The following is a 23,557-nucleotide window of genomic DNA, read 5'->3' as shown; positions in this document are numbered from 1 at the left end:
TGAAATATTAATAATTTATTAAAACTCGACGACTTACAATTATGTTGTCATAGGTTTATACCCAGACAACTTACAATTCAGTCGTTCAGTCGTCTGCCCGACGACTTACATGTAAGTCGTCAAGGATTTACGAAGTTTGACCAGAATCTCAGAATAAAATCCTGGATGACTTACATGTAAGTCGTCGGGTGGACGACTGAATAGTAAGTTGTCTGGGTATAATTAAATACTGAAGTTTTTTTTCAATTGCAAAATTAACCTATGACGACTTAATTGTAAGTTGTTTAGTTTTAATAAAATATTGATATTTCAATTTTCACCAGACGACTGAAATGTAAGTCGTCCAGGAAAGTCAAACTTCTGAAATAATCCAGTCAAATGCAAAACTAACCTATGACGACTGAAATGTAAGTCGTCTAGGTTCTTTGGAGATTTTTTTCTAACCAAACAAAATCAGACGATTTAACTTTTTCAGTCGTCTCAAAAAACAGGTAAGTCGTCTACAGCCAGACGACTTACCTGTAGAGAAAGTGAGAGAGATGTTGTGTTTAGTTCATAAGAATGGAGAAAGAAGAAGGGTAAATCGATTTTGGGAGCATTAAGAGCTTCAAATTGGTTGTTCATGGTGGTTAGGGTATTGATGACAATAGTAATCTTGTAATTACTTGAAGATGATGAGGGTGAGAGAGTAAAAATGTCATTTTCGAAAAGAAAAAAAAATTGATGGCATTTTCGTGAATTATATGAACTTGTGGGGTGAATAGGGCAAAACTAATTTCCAAAAAAAAAAAGAGGTTAGTTTTGTGTTTGACTTTGAGTTGTAGGTCAATTTTGCAAAAAGCCCTAACAAAATTATACTTTTATGCATTTATTTTATATCAAAAATTACAAACAATTAATTATGAAAATCACATAAATTAATATATTTGTTTTATGGTTTGAATATTTATTTCAAATTAATATGCATCTTAATCTTGTCACCTTATATTATTAACTTCTATATTTTATAAAATACTAATTAATTTTTTATATTATTAAAATAAAATATAAAAGTTCTATGAATTTTTTTTATAATATAAAATAAACAATAATAGTATTTTAGTGATTTATTTTTGAAAAAAAAAATTAATCATGTTAAAATAATATAAAAATACAAATAATACAACATATTTCTGTTTAATTACAAATTTGAACTAATTAATAATAATTAAAATTTATTATTAAATGAAAATAATAAATATGTATATTAAATATTTGGTGTGATAAATAGTGTTACAACAAATTTGATGTAACACTATTCACTCAACACCAAATTTGGTGGAATGGTATAATTTTTAGTATCCCATTGGAGATGAAACTGCACCAAATTTGGTGTTTTGGTGTCTCATTGGAGTTGGCCTAAACAAAAAAATGAAACTAGATTGTTTAAAATAAAACAAACATATCAAGAGATACACTGTCAAAAAAACAAAAAAAAAATAGCCCGATTCAAATTATCTCAAAAACCTGACATTTATCTAACCTCAACGAAATTGAAACTCAGCATCATAACATCAAATAACTTCAAGAGAAAAATGATAAAATAAAGAAAATAAATCACGCAAATAATGATTCAAATACAATATATAATGAAGCATTTCAAAATAAAATCAAGTGTTTAAAATATTTAATAAAAATAAGTTCACTGCATGAATCACGGATCAACCCTAGTCTAGAATATTTATCAACTAAAAATAGAGGTCATAGAGTAGGTATAAGATGCAAGGTACTAGGTTTAAGACCAATTTAGTTGTTCCCACTCCCAAAAAGGTTGTGATAGCCCATCAACCATCTCTGAAATGGTTTGTGTAGTAGAAGCATTCACGGGCAACTGAACTTGGTCTCCTCCTCCTGAATTTGATGTTTCCTGTGAGGTTGTGAATGTATCATATGATGATGTCTCAACACTATTCTTAGGAAGCTTTCTCTCTCGGAGTTGTGATAGCCCATCAACCATCTCAGAGGTTCTTCGTGTAGCAGTAGCACGAGATGATGTCTCAATTCCAAATCGAGGAAGCTTTCTCTCTATGGCATAAACTTCCGTGGGGCGTCTGTCAAAGGCTCTCGAGCTTCCGGATTTTATGTAGATTCGACAGACACTGAATTCGTGCCTCAACTATATTAATAAAAACAAAAGTATGATGTTAAAACCTTTTTGATCTGGAAAACGACATTTTTTTAACATATATGTGAATCAACCTTTCTTTTGCAAAGTTTATGGCTCTTTCATACTAGCTATGCATTAGGGTAGAAATTAAATGAATATAATATTAATAATTATTAGAAAAGACTATACGCGTGAGTTTTGGTTTTTTTTTTATCGTGTATGTATGTTATTAGGTGGTTGTAATTTTTTTTAAAGCTGTTGTTAGTTGTTGTAATTAATTTCAAAAACTACAAAAACATGTAGTTTTACAAAAAATCGACCGCACACTTTTTCTAAGTGTAGCACTTTTGAGAACAGCATAACGAAGTTAAGAGTATGTTCTATATATAAATATATATCAAAAGTATGAAAACTCCTCTGTAAGAGGAGTGTTGAACATAACCAAAATTTAGTTCGTTTAATAATAATAACTAGATTTTGACCCGCATTTAAGAAGCGGGGATATTTTTTGTTCTAAATCCGCTAAAATTGAAATAATTTTTAACCATTTATTAGTTATATGCAGTGTTTAGAAACCTGACCTGGACCCACGGTTAAACCAGTTAACCCGACAACCCAAGATAAATCCGATTCGGGTTTTGTGAAGAAACCAAAATTTAAAAACCCGCTAAAACCCGTTAAAGCCCGGAAGCTGGTAACGGTTGAACCACTGGTTGAACGAAAACCAATGGACAATTTTTTTTAGTTTTTATTTTTGTTTTTAAAATCTATGTTGTATAATTTTTAATTAAGAAATTCGGTTTTTCGGTTTTGATATCGTCAATTTATTAATGATGTTTTACTTTTGGTAAAATGTCAGATTTGAAATTTAATTTTATTATTCACTTTAGAAAAAATATTTATGAATTTTTAAACCCTGATATGTTTTATAAAAATATTTAAGAAATACTTAACTTTAGTTTCTCTATATATATTTTTCATAGCTAATATATTAATATATAATAAATTAACTATGATAATATATTGTTAGGCAAAATTTAAGTAGGACCATAAAATTATTAGCTCTTACAAAAGGGTCAACCTTCATATATAGATTTATTTAAACTCATTTTCTTTTAATAAAGTAGATTCTTTAAGTTTCATTAGATTTGGTAATCGAAGATGATGGGATAAAAATATGGTCGATTTTGTTTAATATATTATTCTCGTATATTTTAAGAGGTTGCTAGTTTGTGGGAAAATTCTTTTGGCTTTTTCTATTTTTTATATCTTTCACATAAACTGTTACATAAATTACTAAACGAAATCCAACAATATGTGCTAATATAAAATAACAATAAAATAAAAATTTAGAATACGTTTTGGAGGTTGGAACAAATGTTTAAAATATAATTACAAAGGCACATATACGTTTTGGTTATTTTTGTACTACGACCCGAGAGAGAACTTGATTATTAGGTTAATAATTAGTATACAACTATCTAATAGCCCGAACTGTTTTATATATGGGTATAGTTAGACTAAAAAATTTTAAGACAAATTTAACCTTAATGAATAGGTGCAGTAATCTTGTTTAAATAGATTTTTCAAGAGTGATTCCCTTTTAATAGTGTAGATAATAATAATAATAATAATAATAATAATAATAATAATAATAATAATAATAATAATCGGTACTTGAAAAAGGATTCACAAATCAAAAGAAAATTTTAAGTGGTTTAAAACAAATAGTATTTGAGAAAATGTCACTTTAAAAAAATGTGCACTTTAAATGTAGTTAGGCACCTTAGGGATGGTAGATACACTGGCTGTTTCGTCAATTCCTTTATATTCATTCATTTTCCATTTTGTCTTTCTCCCCGTAGGTGCTTTCCCGATGTAGAAAACCATCGTCTTCTTAACTCCGATTACACGATTATCAGGCGAGAAAACAGGCCCTGGTGAACCAGTTGCTTTCCAATATCCTAAACCAGTGGTCCTGCTCGGTCTTCCTCCTCTAGCTTCCCGCTCTTGTCTTGGCACGAAGAAAAGCCATTGTTCTGCGTCTCCTCGACACCTCTCTCCCGCAAGATCTGCAAATAAATACCCATCCACATAAACACACACTTTTGCGGCGTAAGGCCTCAATTTATGTGATTTTCCGTTTGCGGTTATATGCCAATTTCTTTTCACATTTTTTAAAAACCTATTTTTTTCCTGAACATAAACGCAAATGCCAAATTTAATGGGAAGGTCCTCTGATACTAAATTAAAGTTGTTTTCTATAATAATTGTAACCCCGAGTTCTTCTATTTTGTTCTTTTAAATTTACGTGTGGTGTGTATTTTTTCTAAATAAACTCAATTTCTTAGTATCTTATTAAACAATCTTTACAAAAGCAACAAAAAATTATGAAAGAACATTTATTTTTTTTGCGTTTGGGTTTACACTTCAAAAATACTTAATATAGAAAATAAAAAAAATGATGCATTTTTTTTAAATGATGCATTTTAGAAATTTGATTTTCGTGTAAACGATTTTTACATTACATGTTTAGTCAGGTAAAACGAACATAAGCGCAAACAAGAAATCGAAACCTAGGTCTCATGCATACAATCCCTATATGATCGCATTATTTTACTTAACGAACGCAAAACGTATAATTTTTTAGTGAGACGTATCCGTATAATCTTCTTCATATATAAGTTAAATTATTGACCAGAAATCAACGACAACATAATCGTCGAGAATGGTGATTGCATACGTACTTGGAAGCTGAGTAGGCTCAACGCTAAACACATCGAGAATGGGTATGAGACTGTGAATGGTAGCATTTCCTCCGTTAAGCTGGAATCTTAAGTAGAACGAAATCAGCTCAACTTCCGTCGGATAGAAACGAAACCCTACGGGAATCTCGTGCTCCATTTTTTGTTTTGTTTTGTTTTCTGTGTTTCAGAACATTTGCTTTCTAAACCATAGGCTCATGATGAGTTTAAATAAGTGCAAGATATTTTGAAGTAGAAATTGGTTTTTCTGAGTGAAATAGGAATTTTTTTTTACGCGTTTGGACTTTAGTTTTTATTGTTTATTACTATTTGTCTTTTCATATTTTGTTTGGGAATTGAGAGGGCCCATATTTTGGTGCTGTTTCAGACATTTCTACGTAAGAGGTGAGTGCTTTTCACAAGCCAACATACCTTATCATTGAATTAGTCAAGGCACCTTCTCATTAGTTTCCCATTCAATATCTAATGATAAAATTTTAATTTCTTCATATGATTCTTCAATCTTTATTATTCTTATTTTGTATTAGTTAATTTCATTCATATAAAAAATATAAATGCTTAAGATAATAGTGTTAAAAATATCATTTCAAAATTATTAAATCAATCATTTTTTTCTAAATTTAGAGTTTTGTCTTTAGGGTTTATTTTTACAAAAAGGAGTTCTAGGGTTCAGACACTTTTGAACTAGGGTTTAGGATTTTGAACTTGGGGCTTAGAGTTTTTAGAATTTAAATAGTATAGGGTTTATGATTTAGTATTTTTACTTAGATTATTTTCTGATTTTAAAGAAAAATATATAAACTACCTTGAAATTTTTAGTTCAATAAAACATACTGTTCTAAGAACACAGACGAGCATTTGGTCTACATTTCTTTCAATAAAGCATACTGTTCTAACGTATTATAGATCTGGTTCGTGGATTGGCTTAAACTGTAGTTATACTTCTCCTACTCCCTTTCACAGATCTAAGACTAAAGTGAAGACTGTAGTGATCTCTTCCTCCTACTTTCATTCTTGTGCCATAGAGAAGTATTCAAGTGAATCATTCATGCTTTCATGTTATCATAACTACACCCATATTTGTTTGTTGTTAAACCTATATCGTATATATAATATGTATATACATATCGATTTACTTGCAAAATTTGTTGTTTTGTGAACACCTAGATATATCTATAGGTTGCTAAAATAATATGGTTGTGTGACGTTTGAGGCTAATTGTTTGCTAGTGTTTGTATTGTTTGATGGGAATGCACATACGTAGATAAGAGATAAGTAGCAGTTATGAAGCATGTGTGCCAATACAAATAAGGAGACATGTTCTTTATGCTCAACTATGCTTTGTTGGGCCATGATGGGCAGTGGTGATCACCAGAGGGGGAAAATCGGGAGCCTAAACGCGACTTGAGAACAAACATTAATTGGAGTGGCCAATTATAACCACATGTGGGTATGGATCGCGTTGACTCACCTTGGGTGAGCGCAGTTCATTTTGGGAAGCATTGGCCTGGGATTTTCCCACGGTCTTTGTTATTTTCATTGTTATACTGGATTAGTTATACACTTGTACTATGACGTGTGTTTATTGTCGGTGGATGTTGTTCAGGCTCCTAAAGTTTGCCTCACCAAGTATTTGTTGAAATACACTATTTTTTATTTTTCAGGTGAATTCCAGGAAGTTTTAGACTTATTGTCTCGGTGTGGTTCATGGTATAAGGGTTTTTGTGAGCTTCTCAGTTCTTTATTAGGTATTTTTTTATGCGGTTTGTATTAAGTTGATATATTTTTGTAAGACATTTATTTTTTTTGCTGAAATAAAAAATTGATTATCAACAAAGAAAAAAAAGTTACCGGCAAATTTTAAACTGGAGCTTAATTGACTACGTGGTGCGTCCCATCCAGCACTGCATCATATCACTGTATTATGTATTCTTTTTTTTTCGGAGTTTGATTCTAAGCTTATGTATTGATATGTGGTGTTTTTAATACCAATACATGTGCATTTTGAGCTCATTTTCAGTCCTAATTCGTATTTAATTTACATCATTCTAGGTTGGGAACAGGTGAAAGAGTAAAGGAGAGAGTTTCAGGAAGTCAGATGCTGTTTTGAAGGATTCAGCGTGGAACAGTCATTTAGAACAACCCAAGGGTTGCTCCCGAAGAGATCAAGCATTAGACTGCTCCCGATCATTAAGAAAACTTCCTATTCTGGGAGTTTGCCCTAGTTTCGACTTTCTCGTTCTCTTATTCTCCTATCACCAGCGCCCCCCTATAAAAGGGGGAGGCTATCGTTTTCTTAAAGACACACGAGTTTTACAAGAAACCTAGATTGCTCTTTTGGATTTTACGCAACTTGTAAGGGAGAAGGCTCCATCTCTCATTCTCACGAGAAGATTACCCTGAACCCTTTGTCTTTTTACTTATTTTATATGCAGTATTATTCAGAAATCTTGCCTGTGTCATCCTGCTTTATGATTGAGTAGTAGGCTAAGCTTGCTTAGGGTTGTAGGGTGTTAGCCGCATGAACTGAACACAAATAAGTGATCTCAACTATCTTCATTTATATTGATCTTACTGCCTGCATTGAACTGATCACTTAATGTTGGATCTATGATTTAATCCTCTAGCTAACCGTTAGGAGATAAGTCGACCTATATTGAATGAGCTTAGTATCCCTAATCAGCGAGAGTAGATATTAGGGTATTAAGTGAACTAATCAGATCTCGCATCTAAAGCTTGTTTCGCGTCTTGTTCCAAGCGAGAGCTTAGGATTCAAGACCGACACGCATAGGGAATAAGATCACGATAGTGAGTTGTTCCAGTTGAGTGATCTGAGTTCTAGACCGCATTTCATCGCACTTGAATAGTTGTTCAGTTCTGCAATTAACATCCGATCATTGACCCTAAGCTAGCTTCATTTAAATTGAATTCAAATTACCTAGGCATTCTTGTTACTTTTTGTCACAATTAATTCTCAAAACCCACTTGTTTCTCAGCTTGACATTGAACTCATAAGAGTAAAGAGTAAACTGGTCCTCTGGATTGAATCTCAAATATTACAATTACCACTGTTAACTTGACAGTAGCAAGGATTCATTTTTAGTGTATCATGTATTCTTTGTATTTCAATAAAATCACTAAATAAAAAATATTATTCAGAAATCTTGTTTTAAAGTTTATTTACTAAATATCATGTTAGACTTATGTGTTTTATTCACCTAAAAATTGATTTTTAAAGTTCCTTTATCTGTAAATTGATAATTTTCATATTAATAATACACACCTTTGTTTTTCGCATCAGGGCTGTGTGTTATGTGGTGAAAGAGATGAGACACGAGATCATTTGTTTTTCGCATGTCCATACTCTTATACAGTATGGGATCGTCTCGCTGGCAGATTGGTTGGAAGGAGGATAAACCCGGACTGGCATGATATGCTAAGGTATATTCAAGCAGGCACGTCCAATGAGATGGATATGATTCTCATTCGTCTAGTGTTCCAGGCTGTCGTGTACCATATTTGGCGAGAACGGAATACACGAAGGCACCAACAAGGTCTTCAGGGAACTGAGCAAATGATCAAAACAATTAACAGAGGAATCAAGAATCAGATTAGCTCTCTTGGTTACAAGGCGGATCACAAATTCAATGGACTTCTTAGGAGATGGTTTGAAGTCTTTGATTAGAAATTTACAAATTTATCTAGTATAAAGTTTTATTCTTTTATAGATTTAAGTTTCAATTTACAGTTAGCCTATTCTTTGTAAATGGCATTTTCTGATTGATCAATAAATTGAAAATTTCATCAAAAAAAATATACACCTTTATTCGCAAATGCATTTTTCTAATTTCTTTATCATATCGTTGGGGAAAAATGATTTGTTACCGCAGGATCTACATATATATATTAGCTATGAACTTATTAACCTCAGACATATGATTAGTACATTTCTTTTCTGTGTGTATTTAAATAGCTCCACACAACACTCTTTCCTAGAACCCCCAAAAAGGAACTCGAGAGATAGATATGGTCTTATCATGTCTCTCTCTTAGACTGTTACCTCGTAGACTTGTTGGATACAAAGTCAAGATACATTAAGAAAACATGTACAGTTAACATGCATAATATCCACACATGTATTAAATATAAATAATATTTGAAAAACTTTAAGAGATTATTGAGATAATAAAAATAGGCATGACCATTTTACTCGAGAACTGAAGAACCAAACCGAAATATCTTAAACTAGAACCGATATGAACTCTCAAATATCCAAAAACTTCCTATATTTCTATATCCAAATTATCTTAACCAAACCAAAACTGAATAGAGAACCGAACATGTACCTAAATATATATAACTCTTCATTATATGTACATATAAATAACCAGATATATATAATTAAAGTTTAAAAATCTACTAAATATATCCAAAATTATTTGAAAAAACTGAACTGTTCAAAATTATGCAAACTATCCAAAATTATCCAAAGATATCCGAATAATTTTATCCAAAATATTTTAAATAATCAAACTTATTCGAGATTTTTGTCGAATCATTCGAATTACACAATATTTTACCTGAAATAGTTGATAATTTATAACAATTACCGGAAATAACTAAACCACAACCAAAGGGCCCCACATTTATTTTTCGGGTATTTGCATGTTCCTAACATTACTATCCAAACAGATGCAAACCCAAAATTATCTGAACCGATTCGAACACGAAATTGCGGTTCTTACATGGATGCTAATATTTCCAAACCGAACTAACTGATATCCAAATTAGCCGACCCGAACTGATACCCTTAATGTTCATAGGTAAAAAACCTGTACAGTAAACATACATGACATCCAAATTAGGATACTCATCCACTAATCAACATTCAAAAGTAGTTTTATTTTCAAAATAAAATCTTGATGTTATTTTTGTTTAAATATATCAAATCTGATAAAAATGAGGAAGTGTCTATATATATATATATATATATATATATATATATATATCTTGGGATTATGGATTTAGATTTTCATGTAACATGTTATACTTCTGAATTAGAACGAAATAAATTTAACTGCATGTAAAATTTTTGCAATTTAACAGTTGAAGACATTTAGTTGCATGACAGAATTTTAAATGGGAGGTTTTCTGAAAAAGACTATCAAATAAATGAAGGTCTCAACTAAGTTCACTAACACGTAATCGATTAAAACGACAATGGGTCAACGCTTACAATTGTTCAACTAGGTCATCAAAACGTGATAAGCTTAAAAATTGGTTCCATATCTTCAAATGCTTTTTTTATAACATAAGTGTAACATCCCGAATTGTGATAAATGGAAAGATTTAAAAATGATTTATTTGACTAATTATGTCACCAAAGTTGATTTACCTTTTCTGCCATACATCCGTTTAAAACTCCAGAGTTAAGCGTGCTTGGGCTGGAGTAGTGAAATAATAGGTGACCTATCGGAAAGTGATTCGTGATACCGTGCGAATGAAGCCAAAGCACATAGAAAGTCCGGGTGGTGATTGCAGGGTTAGTAAACAATGATTTCGAGCTTTGGCAAATTTACGCACCAACCGTTGGAATGGGAGGGGGTCCACGGGCCGAGATAGCGGGCGTGGGTGGCCCATTAGCCGTGGGCGGTCGGGACGTTACAAGTGGTATCAGAGCTGGTAAGCCATCTCGGTTCCGATCCAAGAGGCGTCTTGAGACCTGTCGTAGGGCACAACGAGGACGTTGCGTTCTTCGAGAAGGGATGAATTGTAACATCCCGAGTAGTGATATATGGAAAGGCTTAAGATGATTGATTTGGCTACTTATGTCACTAAAGTTGACTTACCTTTTTCGTCATACATTTGTTTAGAACTCCATAGTTAAGCGTGCTTGAGCTGGAGTAGTGAAAGGATGGGTGACCTATCGGAAAGTGATTCGTGATACCGTGCGAGTGAGGCCAAAGCACGGGGAAAGGTCGGGTGGCGATTGCAGGGTTAGTAAACAATGATTCCAAGCTTTGGAAAATTTACGCACCGACCGTTAGAATGGATTGGGCCCACAGGCCGAGAGAGCGGGCGTGAATGGTCCATTAACCGTGGGCGGTCGGGACCTTACAATAAGTTTTGGGCAAAAAACATAATTCTTTTAGTATGTACAAAAGCAGAATGTTAAATCCCTTCTTTGCAGCTGCGAGACTCAAATCTGGTACCTCTACTTTTAAGTTAAAAACCTTTACCGGTAAAATAAGGGTAAAATTAACTAAATTTGAATCTATCTTCGGATATCCAGATATATATATATATATATATATATATATATAAGACTTATTTGGCAAATAACCAAAAAAAAATATTAGATTTGTAGAAGATAGAGAGAGAAAGTAAAAGAAAGTAGGAGAGAGCGGGTGATTTTGGATAGTTAGTGAGTTTGTGTGTGTGTTTTTGGTTACTTGGGCTAGTTTTCCATATATATATGAAAGAGATAAGTGATGATAAAAAAAAAATAAAGATAGTGTGTTGACAAATCCCAATAATTAAAATGCGTTAGTTCAATTTTTTTATAACAAACGGTTATTTTATTACTGAAAACTTAAGATGGTCTGGATAACCATACCGAAATAGTTCAAACTTTAAAATGCAATGAATGGTAGAAAAATTGGTCCAAGAGGTCATGTAGCTGATTAATTGTAAATGATATATATACTGAATATGACAAAACTTTTTGATAGAGATATAATTTTTTTTTTCTTTTTTTTCTTTATAGTTATTGGTTGCCACTATTCACTTATAGCTTTCTTTTTTCCATTTCGTCTCATGTTGTTTAACAGCTTTCCCACCTCTTTTTTGCTTCAGCATCTGTGGATTTTTGTTGGATACAAGCAGAATCCCGTATATCTAACCAGTTGTTGGGTGTGTGCTCGAGGTTGTGAATGGTCGTTCACCCTCATCAAGCGCTGATCTGGAAATATGTAATAACCCGCAACAGAAATAAGGACGCTGACGAAACCAGAAAATGGCCGCACAGAAAATGGTTGACGGATGGACATAACAGTTTTGATGAACATAACAGTTTTGATGAACATAATAAGTTCTAATGGGTCAATAAATAAAGATAACGAATTTCAATGAGCTTCGCATGAGGAAACAATGCATTAAGTCGAATGTCTGGAGGAGTGTTACAAGAGTTAAGAAATTCATGAAGCACCGAGAAGCTAAAAATAGAAATGAAAGAATTGGAAAATCGAAAATCGGAGTTCAAAGGACAATAGACTTAGAAAAGTAGTTGTGGTTGGAGTAAAAGTTGAATTGGTCAGAGAATCCGTTACATTGGTCAAGAAATTACTTCTTCGATACTTTAGAAAAGATTATGGAATGCTATAATAGAAAGACTGCAAGTGATGTCGAAAAATAAACGAATAGCATGGGATAAAAAGCCAAGTGGTGATAATGCTTGAGAGGTGCTTAAATTTGAATTTGAGTTTTGAAAGAAGTAATGGTACGAGAAAATTCTTCGAGAAATTTAATGGGTTGTAAATGCTCGTAGTTCGACTTAGATCATCCTAGAAATCTCAGAAAAAAATAAATTCTAATTTTGTCTGGGAATTCAAAGTGACCAAGAATAACAAGTTCCGAAAATCCTGATAAGACAACAGCAAGTTCGGAATTAAAGGTGGCTCGTTCGGGTCTGTCTATGATGTGTTGGGTGTGTCCGAAAGCTGCTTGATGATGCAGCTGCCTGCTTGCCTCGTCCAAGAAAGTGGACATGTGTATCTCTTTGACTGGGCCACCTCCAAGCTGGTCATGTTGCACCAGGATTGGTTGGTTTGGTGGCTGGCTATATATCTGGTCCTTATTGGACATATTTGAGGTTTGACACTAAACTGCCTCTCATTGGCAATTTTGGGCAGTCAGGCCACCTTCTGCTTGCTACACACGACCCTAACCTTACCTGGCCTCATTCCCACCACCTATAAATAGATTTTCACCAATTAGTTCATTCACATCGAAAACCTGACCATAGGGATCCCGAGCGAATGTTCAAGTCTTAAGGTAAACCTTATAGTCTTTAGTTTTTTTAATAGAAAAATTAGTTTATAATTCATAGTTTTTATTTAGGTTTAGATCCTGATTCTAACTAATGAAACATCAGGAATCCATTCATTCTAGGATTATTTCGCTAGAAGCTCTGAGTCACACCCACTGGAGATAGAGGTGATAAGAATCTGATTGGACATCGTGTTAAGTACATACCACTAAATCGCCCATGTGAGTCTCGGTTAAGGGTTGTGATTGTTGAGTGTGAGGTAAGCGCCTGCAAAACAAGAGTATTGATTGATGCATGGCTAGGTTGCATGCTTAGTAATATGATGATTATGATGGATGTACTTGTGAGAAATATTGGGTTATATTATTCGGGTTCAGCTCGGGATGGGGGGATATAACATGTTAGGGTATTTGTGTGTAGGATCTTTGTGAGTACTACGGAATAATAGAAGAACTAATAAACAAGCATGGTGAATCCACGGACGTCCGAGTATCATGTTGTACATGTTGATCCCTTCGGCATATACCGGGAAAATGATTTCCCTGGCGGTCCGCTTGACCTCTCCGCTGAATCCTATGAGCGGAGTGACCTTGCGCTTTAGAGCGCCTTCTTCCAGTCCCAGGTCTCGGTAGGCAGCTTGGATGATGATGTTGCTAGAGCTCCCATTATCCACCAGTATCCTTCTTACTAGGCAGTTTGCCACAGTGAGTGATATGACCAAGGCGTCGTGGTGGGGAGCTAGGATCCTCTCCTGCTCCTTTGCGATGAAATTGATCTCATCCGTACCAAGGAGCAGGCGCTTTGTTTTCCCGGTCTCTTGACCGTCCTTGGCATTTTACGTGCTCTTCTTTGCGGCTGCATGACTTATGCCACTTACTTCAGAACCGTTAGAGATGACACAGATCACTCTATCCTGTCTTGGAGGTGAAGCATGCATAGCTTCAGTGGGATGGTTGTTTGTTTCCTTATTGAGGAGATTCTTGGCTTTATCGGAAAGGACCTCCTGGAGGTGTCCTTTCTTCAGCAGCTCGTTGACCTCAATCCTTAGTGCGATGCAATCTTCCGTCTTGTGACCATGGTCATTATGGAAGTCGCACCACCGGTTTGGGTTCCAGAAGGAATCAGGTGCTCTCATCTTCTGAGGCCACTTGACCTGTGGGCCCATCTGCCTCAGAACGTTGATCAGCTCTGGTTTTGATATAGCCAGGTCAGAGATGTCGGGTCATGTGGATACGTTCATCCCCTCGACTCTTTCTAGGGGCCAGTTTTGGAACATTTTTTGTCTGTTTGGAGACCTTTTGGTCTTGCTTTTGCTGAGCCTTAGCTGGACTTGCGACGTTTTCTTCCCACTTGAATGGTGCTCAGGGTCGGGATAATAGACCCCTCTTGAAGGCCAAAATTGCTGTAGAGGCATTGCATTCTGGGATGGCTACCTTTTCCCTATTGAAGCGAGCTATGTAGACGCGCAGCGGTTCTGATCGGTGTTGGAGAACGTCATAAAGGTCATCGGCGGTTTTCTCCAGCCTCCTACTGCTTGGGAATTGTTCCACGAACTTGTCGGTGAGGGTCGTGAAGGAGCGTATAGATCCGTTAGTAGAGTTGATATACCACTACAAGGCAGGCCCTGTCAGGGTCGAACCGAAGGCTTTGCACATGGCTGCTTCTCTCAGCCTTTTCTGGATTACTACAGTGAGGATCCGTTGCTTATATTGGGAGACATGATTATCGGGTCGCTGGTACCGTCGAGCATCCTCATACTGGGGAAGGAGAATTTGCGCAGCATCTCCATCAGTGTGATCTCCTCCGCGAAGGGGGTGTCGGCATAGGAGTTAAGATCGGATGGGAGGAGCTACATCCGGGAGCCTTTCGACCATTGATTGAATGGCATCGAACTTCTTGGAGAATACTTGCTCAAGATAAGAGGTCACCGTGGATTTTGACGCTTTTGCGGCTTCTATTGTCTCCTCTTCGTCCTTCATCTCAGAGTCGCTGTCCTCTCTTGTGCGGGTTCGAGTTCTCCTTGCTGTGCTGTCTTCAGTCTCCCTCTCCCTGTCTTGCGGTTGAGATAGTCGGGCTTCGTCACTTTCATCGGTGGGAGTGTTAAGAGGTTGCATGGGCAGAACCCAAGTTCAAAATTGACATTGTTTGTTGCCCGTCGTATGTAGGTCTTGATTCTCATCTTGAAGGATGAGATTTTCAGCTTCGATCTGGCTGAGATTCTCGGCGCTTTGCTCCTGTTGCTTGGAATGCTCGCCTACCGTCTCCTTTAGGTTTTGAACTTCTGAAAGGAGTTCAGGATTCTCAGTAGTTGTTTCCCGAGCTCTGAATAACTCGGTTACTTGGTTTTGAAGAGCATCGAGCTTGTAACTCGATCTCCCTCGGAGTAGCTTGAACGTGCTCATCGTTCTCTTCTATTCCCATCGTCATATAGCTAAGATTACTTCCCTCCTTCTAGCGCCAAACTGTTAGGGTATTTTTGTGTAGGATCTTTGTGAGTACTACATAACAATAGAAGAACTAATAAACATGCAAGAATCGAGACTAAAAGATGTTTTATTGATGATTTGAGCAAGAACTACAACGGTTGGCATATAAACCCTAGTTCTAGCCACCTACCTCTAATCTATTAGTCTATGTATGTCGATCCCTTGTTCTAGGGTATGGGTTCCCCTTATATAGTCGAAGAGAGGTCGGTTAGGTAGGTTAAACTCTTCCATATTCGGAATTTGGAACCGGATTCCCTCCTTGCAGGAACCTGGAGGCCAGTATCTTGCCCGAGCCCTAGAGAATATTCATACCGGTGTATTTTTCTCCAACGTAACATGTGAGTGATATATTGATGTCGTGATGTATATACTTGTGTGATTGCATTATATTGTTCAGGCCTCGAATCAAAGGTTATAACATATTGGGCATGTTATAACGGGGAAATCTGTTAGGCCACAGACTCCCGGTTAGGAGTGGTCTATTAGGGTAGAGTTATTGATTCCACCTGAGTGTCGCCTTGTTCGGGGCGTACCAAAGTTAGTTCCAGACATGATGCGAAGAAATGTGTGATGGGGCTAGTTATCCTTGACTTTGTGGCTGCATGATGATGCATCAGTGATATGCCTCTCCCGTCAGATTTTTTAGACTTTGTGTGTAGGGTCTTTATCGGTGGATATGAATCTTCAGTCAGATTTTTGAGACATTATGGGAGATAATGTATCATGTTGGGTTAACCAATGGCAAGAGGCAGCCTCAAATATCAATGATAATCTAACCACTCGTGAAAAGTAGATGGTTGAGTTACTTATTGTTTATTTTTTCATTACATATTGCTTGAAATATTTTGATCATTGCTGCATGATGACTGATGCATATTAGGGGAAATTGTTAGAGAATCCTGACCATTGCTCATTAGAATTTTTTTTTTTTTTTGCAGGAAACCATAGGGGTATCTCGGGTTGAGAAGGAGCAGTGCTCCTCGCGTAGTGTTTATGCCTTTTGCAAATAAATATGTATTGTAATATGTAATTAATATTGAAATTGGTGCACCTTGTATATTTTTGATGTAGTTTGAACCTAAGTATTATATGATATTAGTTCTAGTCTGGATGAACCAACTAACGGTTTCAAACTCGGAGTGTCAAGCCTTAACTTAAAACCGTTAGGAAGCCAATTATGAGAGATTTTACCTTGAGATTGCAGATCTGATTTTGGAACCTCAGGTCGATGTTTAGGCATGTGGTAGTTGCATCTTTGATCTGTTTAAATTTATTTAGTTCATCGTTCATGTTTTTGTTTGATTGTTGTACCATATATTAATCAACTTTAACTTAAACCAGATTGGGGGTGTTAAAATATAGACCTGGTTCTCGACTTTGGCTAGATTGGGGCCTTGGTCTTTCTCGACCAGCTCACCATATGGCCAGTTGGGTTGATCTTGTCCAACTCACCGTATGGCGACTATGATTGCACCTTATCAACGTCATGCACTCTCGTCTCGTCTTCGTAGTTTTCCCCTTTTAGCCTTGGCTATACTGTCTCTTGTTTCGTTTTGATTGAAGTTACCGTTGAAACTTTACAATAAAAACCGCAAAGACTTGTTTCTCGAATCAATCATATAAAACGATAACAGTTAACTTAACACCATAGTTGTCTCGATTATACGATTGGTTTCCGCTATTTCGTAAAACCAACATCGTACAGAAGGCGATTTCTTCAAAAGAAATAGTAAAAGCGTTTTAGTCGAAAAACGGTCCAAAGGGGTCTAAAACGCGGCAAAAGCCCACTTACGATTTCATTATGAGAATCAGCCCAATATCACCGTGACAGTTTATGGAATATTCACGAAAGATGATAAATATCAAGTTTCAAGAGATAATCGTGAAGATCAAGAAAAATGGAATATTTTTTCGAGAAGATAACCTCGACCTAGGAGCAGAAAAGGGAAGCCAAAACCGACCTATAAGGAGTATATAAGGGATTCCAATGCGAGAGGCGCATGGAACGATTCTTTAAGACTCTAGAACTGCCTTGCACTTAGAAAACTTAGGCTTTATTCTCGACAAATTTGGTTTCTATGACTTACACTCATACTAGACGAACTCGCTCAGGCAGTTCGATCTCTTGTTCAAATATTTCTAATTGAACTACGTTCGACTTCATCCTTGAAAAGAGTACGTAGGCAACCTTTCATAAGGTCCAGTCCCAAATCTTACAAAACCTTTTCGTCTTTTTCGTCTATTGCTAAGCGAGTTGCGGCCACATAGGTTTTTCTCGACACATGTGGTAATGCTATCAAACTTAGTCTCGTTTAATTTCTCGTGTTGTACGTTTTCCTTTGTAATCATGTTTCCAGACAACTTTTGTCTCTGGAACGCTTATACACAAATTCGAAATAAAGATCTATTATCCGTTTTGTTATCTTTCCATTTTTCCGCTTTTATTTGGTCAGTTATCGTTGGCTCTCGTTGAGAATTCGGACTTCAAGAAAAGTAAGGTTTTCTTTGCTTTCCTCCATTCACTAAAATCTACAGTGTGAATTTCGGTTTCCACATGAACAACTCCTCCAGATTTTCATTCTCTAAAGGATAATTGTATCTTCTATATCATTATCTTTATAGTGAATATTCACATACTTATAAAAAGAAAAAAATATATGTACTCAATATGACCTCTTATAAAAATACATAACTCAAACAATTTGTGACAATCTAATTGTGGGATGAAGACAAATCTATCTATTTTTTTAGCGTTGTTGAAGACTAAACAACTTTAAGCTTTCTTGCATGTGCACTAAATAACTTTTCTTTTTAAATCGTTTGAGCATTTTCCATGAAAAAATATGCTACTCTTAAAATCATTATTGTACAAAGGAGAAATAGTGAAAAGTTGACTGTAAGTGTCCCACGTAAGACAACTGGAGACATTTTCTTAGAAACTGACTTGGCTTTTTTATCCCCGGAGACCCATAAGGCAAAAAGTCTTCCTTTTTTATCCAACATTCTAATAACGAAAATTTAAGAAACCAAATTCGCCGCCAAATGAAAAATAAAAACAATAAATTTAATATTTCAGTGACGAGGACAAACCATGATCCAGAAATAAAAACAAGCGTATGCTCAAATACATTTGTAATTTTTTTTCTATCAGGATTTTGAATTTTTATATAGATTATTTCGTAAATCATCAAGTAGATCTTAGTTTTGGTAGAAAAACGAGTGACCATAATCAGGAGTATCCCTGGACTAAGCAAAGTAAACCATAGACCATGAGCTCCGTTTCTTTATATTTTTTTGCCAACTTTTTATTTTGTCAACAGCTCCGTTTCTAAAAAAACCCAATTCTAAATTTTTTATTATAAATTCTATAGTTAGTCTTTCTATTTTGTTTAGGTAAAACACATAAAAATAACAATGTCAACTGAATTAAATCAGGCCCACTTTAAAAATCTACACTATTATTTACGAAGTAAATTTTTGAAATCGAACTCTCACGTTAAAAGTTAGAGCGATTAATATCGTTTATACCCTTAATGAATAAAATCTCTAACTAAATTAAAAAAATAAAAACAAAATTTTAATTTATTTGATTAGATAATTGATTAAAATTAATAATAGTAACAATTGTCTAAAATCTGAAAATATAATTTTAAAAAGAGATAATTTATGTATATATTGTATTGTTATCTAAAAAAGTCTTTTAGTAAAAATTTAAAAACATAAATTATATAACTAAATATTAATCAAATAAAATTCTTAATTATATAATTAAAAATAGAATATTGAATTATCCAAAATCTAAAAATATAATTAAAAAAAGATAATATATATATATATATATTATATTGTTATCTGAAAAAGTATTTTAGTAAAACATAAATTACATAATTAAATATTAATTAAATAAAAATTTCAGTTATATAATTAAAAATATAAAACTAAATTTTGAGAATCGAGTTCTCACGTTAAAAGTTAGAGCGGTTTATATCATTTATACCCTTAATGAATAAAATGTCTAACTAAATTAAAAAATAAAAAAAGAAATTTTAATTTATTTGATTAGATAATTGATTAAAATTAATAATAGTAAGAATTTTCCAAAATCTGAAAATATAATTTTAAAAAGAGATAATTTATGTATATATTGTATTGTTATCTGAAAAAGTCTTTTAGTAAAAAGTTAAAAGCATAAATTATATAACTAAATGTTATTCAAATAAAATTCTTAATTATATAATTAAAAATAGAATATTGAATTATCCAAAATTTAAAAATTATAATTAAAAAAGATAATTTCTATATATATTATATTTTATCTGAAAAAGTATTTTAGTAAAACATTAAAAACATAAATTATATAATTAAATATTAATCAATTAAAGATTTCAGTTATATAATTAAAAATATAATATTGAATTATTTTAAGATTTATTTTAGTAATGAATATAGTGTAAAAAGCTTTTCAAAAACTTATGAAAATGTTTAAGCCCGCATCGCGGGCAAATCACCTAGTTTTATAATAAAAACAAAATTTAAATAAAAATATTCGTATTATTAAATTAAAAGTTAAACAAAGTAGTCATTTAATAAAAATTAAAATTAAAATAGATTAACAAAAATGAATTAAAATTAAGTATCTAATCTATTAATTTATGATCATATTTTTATCTACCATTGACAAGTCATAGCAGAAACACTTAGAAAATATTAGTTAATATGTTATATTTTATCATTTACATTAATAATAAACCAACTATAAATTTGAATTTTATTTTATAATTATAACAAAATCTGTTGAGAGTGATTAGATAATAAGTAAAATTAAAAAAATTCATCATCCCCTTCTTGATTCTATAAAACTCAATAAAAACTCATTAGATTAAAGCTCAAAATAAAACATAATATCAGAAGAAACCTCCCCCAGACTTAAACAACAATGTCCAGTGTTATACAGTTTGAGATTGGATAGAAAATAAATCATATAGCTCTTTGTGGACAGCATCCAACCTCAGATTCAAGTATGCACTCATCTTCTGCTGAATTTCTAGGACTCGTTCCATCATAGATTCCATCTTTTTAATATGGCGTTGATTCTTATCTTTCTCTACAGCCTGTTCTACCAATGAGACTTCATGTACTGAACCAATGTCGGCTTCAACCATCTTGTCACCATCTATTACAGCCGATTTCATCTTGTGCAAATCAAGATTTTTGGTGTTGTTGGTAGACACCAAGTTCTCAATCAGTTTCTTAGCTTTCTCAGGGGTCTTTATCTCGGAGTTTTCTTCGCTTGCGCAGTATCCAACATTATATTATATCGCACATCAATGCCCATGCAGAAGATTTGCAATAGCTGAACCTCCATGAAACCATGATGTGGACAGTCCCTCTGGTATCTCCTAAACTTGTCCCAAGAGCTTCTGAAAGCTTACTTAGGTCCTTGAGAGAATGTCCAAATTCTATTCATCATCTCTTCAGCCTTCGCGTGATCTAAAAATTCAAGCAGAAACACACTCTGACCTCATTCCATGTAGTAAGAGATCCTGGTGATAGGAGTTTTAGCCAATTAACCGCATTTCCAGAGAGAGAGTATATGAACAGCTTGCAGAGGATGTAGTGTTTGACTCCTTCATGCTCATGGATGCCAGACACAAAATCCTTAAGTTTCTCAATATGGTCCAAGGGGTTTTCATGAGGAAGACCTTGAAAACGGTGCTGACTCACTTCATCGGCGGGTTTTATATCAGCTCCTTGGATTGCTGGAGGTTGAATCGCAGATCTGTTAGCGTAGAACTGACTAGGCATGATCCATTCTACAGCTGTTATCTGTCGAAGAACTCTATCATCCTCAGCAGCAGCAGATGCCTCAGGGATTACAGCCACATGCGTATCAATTTTGTGATGTGCGGCATTACACAGATGACCATGTTGTATGTTCGTGGATTGGTATCAATCGATACTCGAGTTGAAGTGTCGATCGTTGCTCGGTCACAAGTTTCGATCGACGAAGTAGAGGTGGTGTCGAACGTCTTTACCAAGTCTTGAAGCCCAAGTCTTTACCATTTAACAAGATTACCCCTGACGTGTTTTATCCTAATTATATAAGCTTTGTCGCCATGTTAGAGGCAAAGTGTGCTTTTCTAGTTTTATTATTTTCACATAATGGTTTTTAGGATTTTGATAGATTGGAGAGAAGATTCAAAGTTATAATTTGTGATTGGAACTCCATTAATTTTTTTTTTTTTTTTGATCAAACCAAACTTGCATTTATCTTAAAAGAGTTTAAACTCCATTAGAGGAGGATACAACAAGGCTACAAAGAGCCAACCAAAATGATAAACTGATAAAATAGAAGATAGAATTGATACAAATCACTAAAAGAAACCATAATAATCGCATGACAACGATTTCATAAGCTTCTTGAATAACTGTACCAAGTGTAATCCAAAAGATCACAGACACTGCATCAACAGCAGAGGAGAGCATTAGCTGGGAGGAAAATCCTTTCAGTACCAGCAACTCTTGAGCTTCCAATTCACTCCATACGAGAGGAAATATTGGGAAGAAACACAGCTCCAAACAGGAGACAACCGGGAGAACAATACCCGTCAAGATCATATTCAATAGGTAACATATGTCACTAGGTTTTTCTTCCAGCTGCCACAAAGAAGAGAAACACAAGATAACAGCACCAAAGACCAGACTGAATACAATGAAGGACCTACATACTGCAGGAAGAAATCGCTCCAAGGCGACAAAGATAGAACCGACGGAAACTCTGTCCATCGGAACATTAACAACTAAAACCATTGACCCCAAGTTCAAAGTCCCCCATACAACTCGCGTTCCAACCAATTCAACAGAATAAAGGCAAGCGGAGAGAGGGAAGCTATGATGAACCTGGAAGACTGTAACAGGAGGGTGGGGTGGAAGGTCGGGACAAGATCTGAGAATAGACCCTTCCACGACCTGACAAGGAGACGACCTGCACACAACAGGAAATAAGCGTCCACAAGGAGAGTCACTGGACGGCACAAGAGGGACGACGTCGGGAGGGTCTGGAGGTTCCGGTGGAACGACGGGAGAGAGAGCTTCAAGCGGAGGATACTCGTACGGCGGCGGATCTGGAGGAGGTCTGGAAAACGACGAAGGAGGAGCGTTCACCATAAGGGCCATGGAGGAGAAGCAGAGCTGCTTCAAAGGGAGTCTGAAGGAGCGACAGAGCTGGAACGGAGGAGATCCATCCGAAACGGCGCACCTTGGGATGCGGGTCTGAGAGAAAATTTAGGGCGAACTCTAGATTGAATTTCGTTTGGAACTCCATTAATATCTATTTACTATTCTAATGAAGTCTTCATACTTAATTTCAATTATGAATTGCTTAGCCATATCTGAGTAGTTCCATTGTTAGATTATAGGGTTTAAATAGGTTAGGAGGGATTAGCCCCAACTATAGATTGCTGAGTTGTGATAATCATCATTAGGATTGTTCATTCATGCTTGTGTCTAGATTAGCTACCTAGAACTTGCCCTAGGATTGATTGATAAAGGCGAGAGCTTCATTCTCATCCTGAAAACATTATAATTGAACTATGTTTCTTGCTATGAGCATGGCGAGAGCCGATCTAGTGAGCTTAGTAAGCTATTATTAAACCCGTGCATAAAACTTGACTAGAGCGCGTCGATCGATATCATACTTGAATAATCGATCGACGGAGCAAAATGTGTATAGACCGATATCCCTATAGGATTATCGATCGACACTTTCTATTGATCAAAATAACGAGAGTTGAGATCATTAAATCTAGTTAATAGACAAGTCCAAACATTGCGAACGCTGATGGACTCGTTGACTAAGTAGTTGATCTTTACATTATCATGCATGCAACTCATTAGGCATCTGTAGGATTATAATCCCAATTTTCCTGAATAAGAACCCTAAGTCTAACTATTTCATTTTTAAGCACCAAAACCTCAACCAATCATATTGAACAAACACTTGTTCAATATTAAACTGCAATTTACATTTAAATCTCTAAAACCATCTTGCTTAACAAATTATATTAGATTTCTTAGGTTCCCTAGCTCCCTCTGAATTTGATCCCTAAGTACT

At 34.9% G+C, this 23,557-nt stretch overlaps 2 protein-coding genes across 2 annotated transcripts; both read right to left on the bottom strand.

Annotated features, from left to right (window-relative positions):
* Window positions 1–1,575: 1,575 nt before the first annotated feature.
* On the bottom strand, window positions 1,576–5,142 carry LOC106347680 (putative NAC domain-containing protein 61). Its single transcript, XM_013787268.3, has 3 exons — window positions 4,894–5,142; window positions 3,932–4,218; window positions 1,576–2,155 (listed from the first exon to the last, which is right to left on the bottom strand). Exons 1-3 carry the CDS (start codon window positions 5,048–5,050, stop codon window positions 1,775–1,777), a joined length of 825 nt encoding a protein of 274 aa, XP_013642722.2. The 5' UTR covers window positions 5,051–5,142; the 3' UTR covers window positions 1,576–1,774.
* Window positions 5,143–8,393: 3,251 nt separating this feature from the next.
* Window positions 8,394–14,123, bottom strand: LOC106350266. Its single transcript, XM_013790174.1, has 3 exons — window positions 13,836–14,123; window positions 13,485–13,715; window positions 8,394–8,477 (listed from the first exon to the last, which is right to left on the bottom strand). Exons 1-3 carry the CDS (start codon window positions 14,121–14,123, stop codon window positions 8,394–8,396), a joined length of 603 nt encoding a protein of 200 aa, XP_013645628.1.
* Window positions 14,124–23,557: the final 9,434 nt, after the last annotated feature.

Source organism: Brassica napus, chromosome A6 (genome assembly GCF_020379485.1).
Source record: "Brassica napus cultivar Da-Ae chromosome A6, Da-Ae, whole genome shotgun sequence".
NCBI classification, from domain to species: domain Eukaryota; kingdom Viridiplantae; phylum Streptophyta; class Magnoliopsida; order Brassicales; family Brassicaceae; genus Brassica; species Brassica napus.
This window is presented reverse-complemented; position numbering and strand designations above follow the sequence as displayed.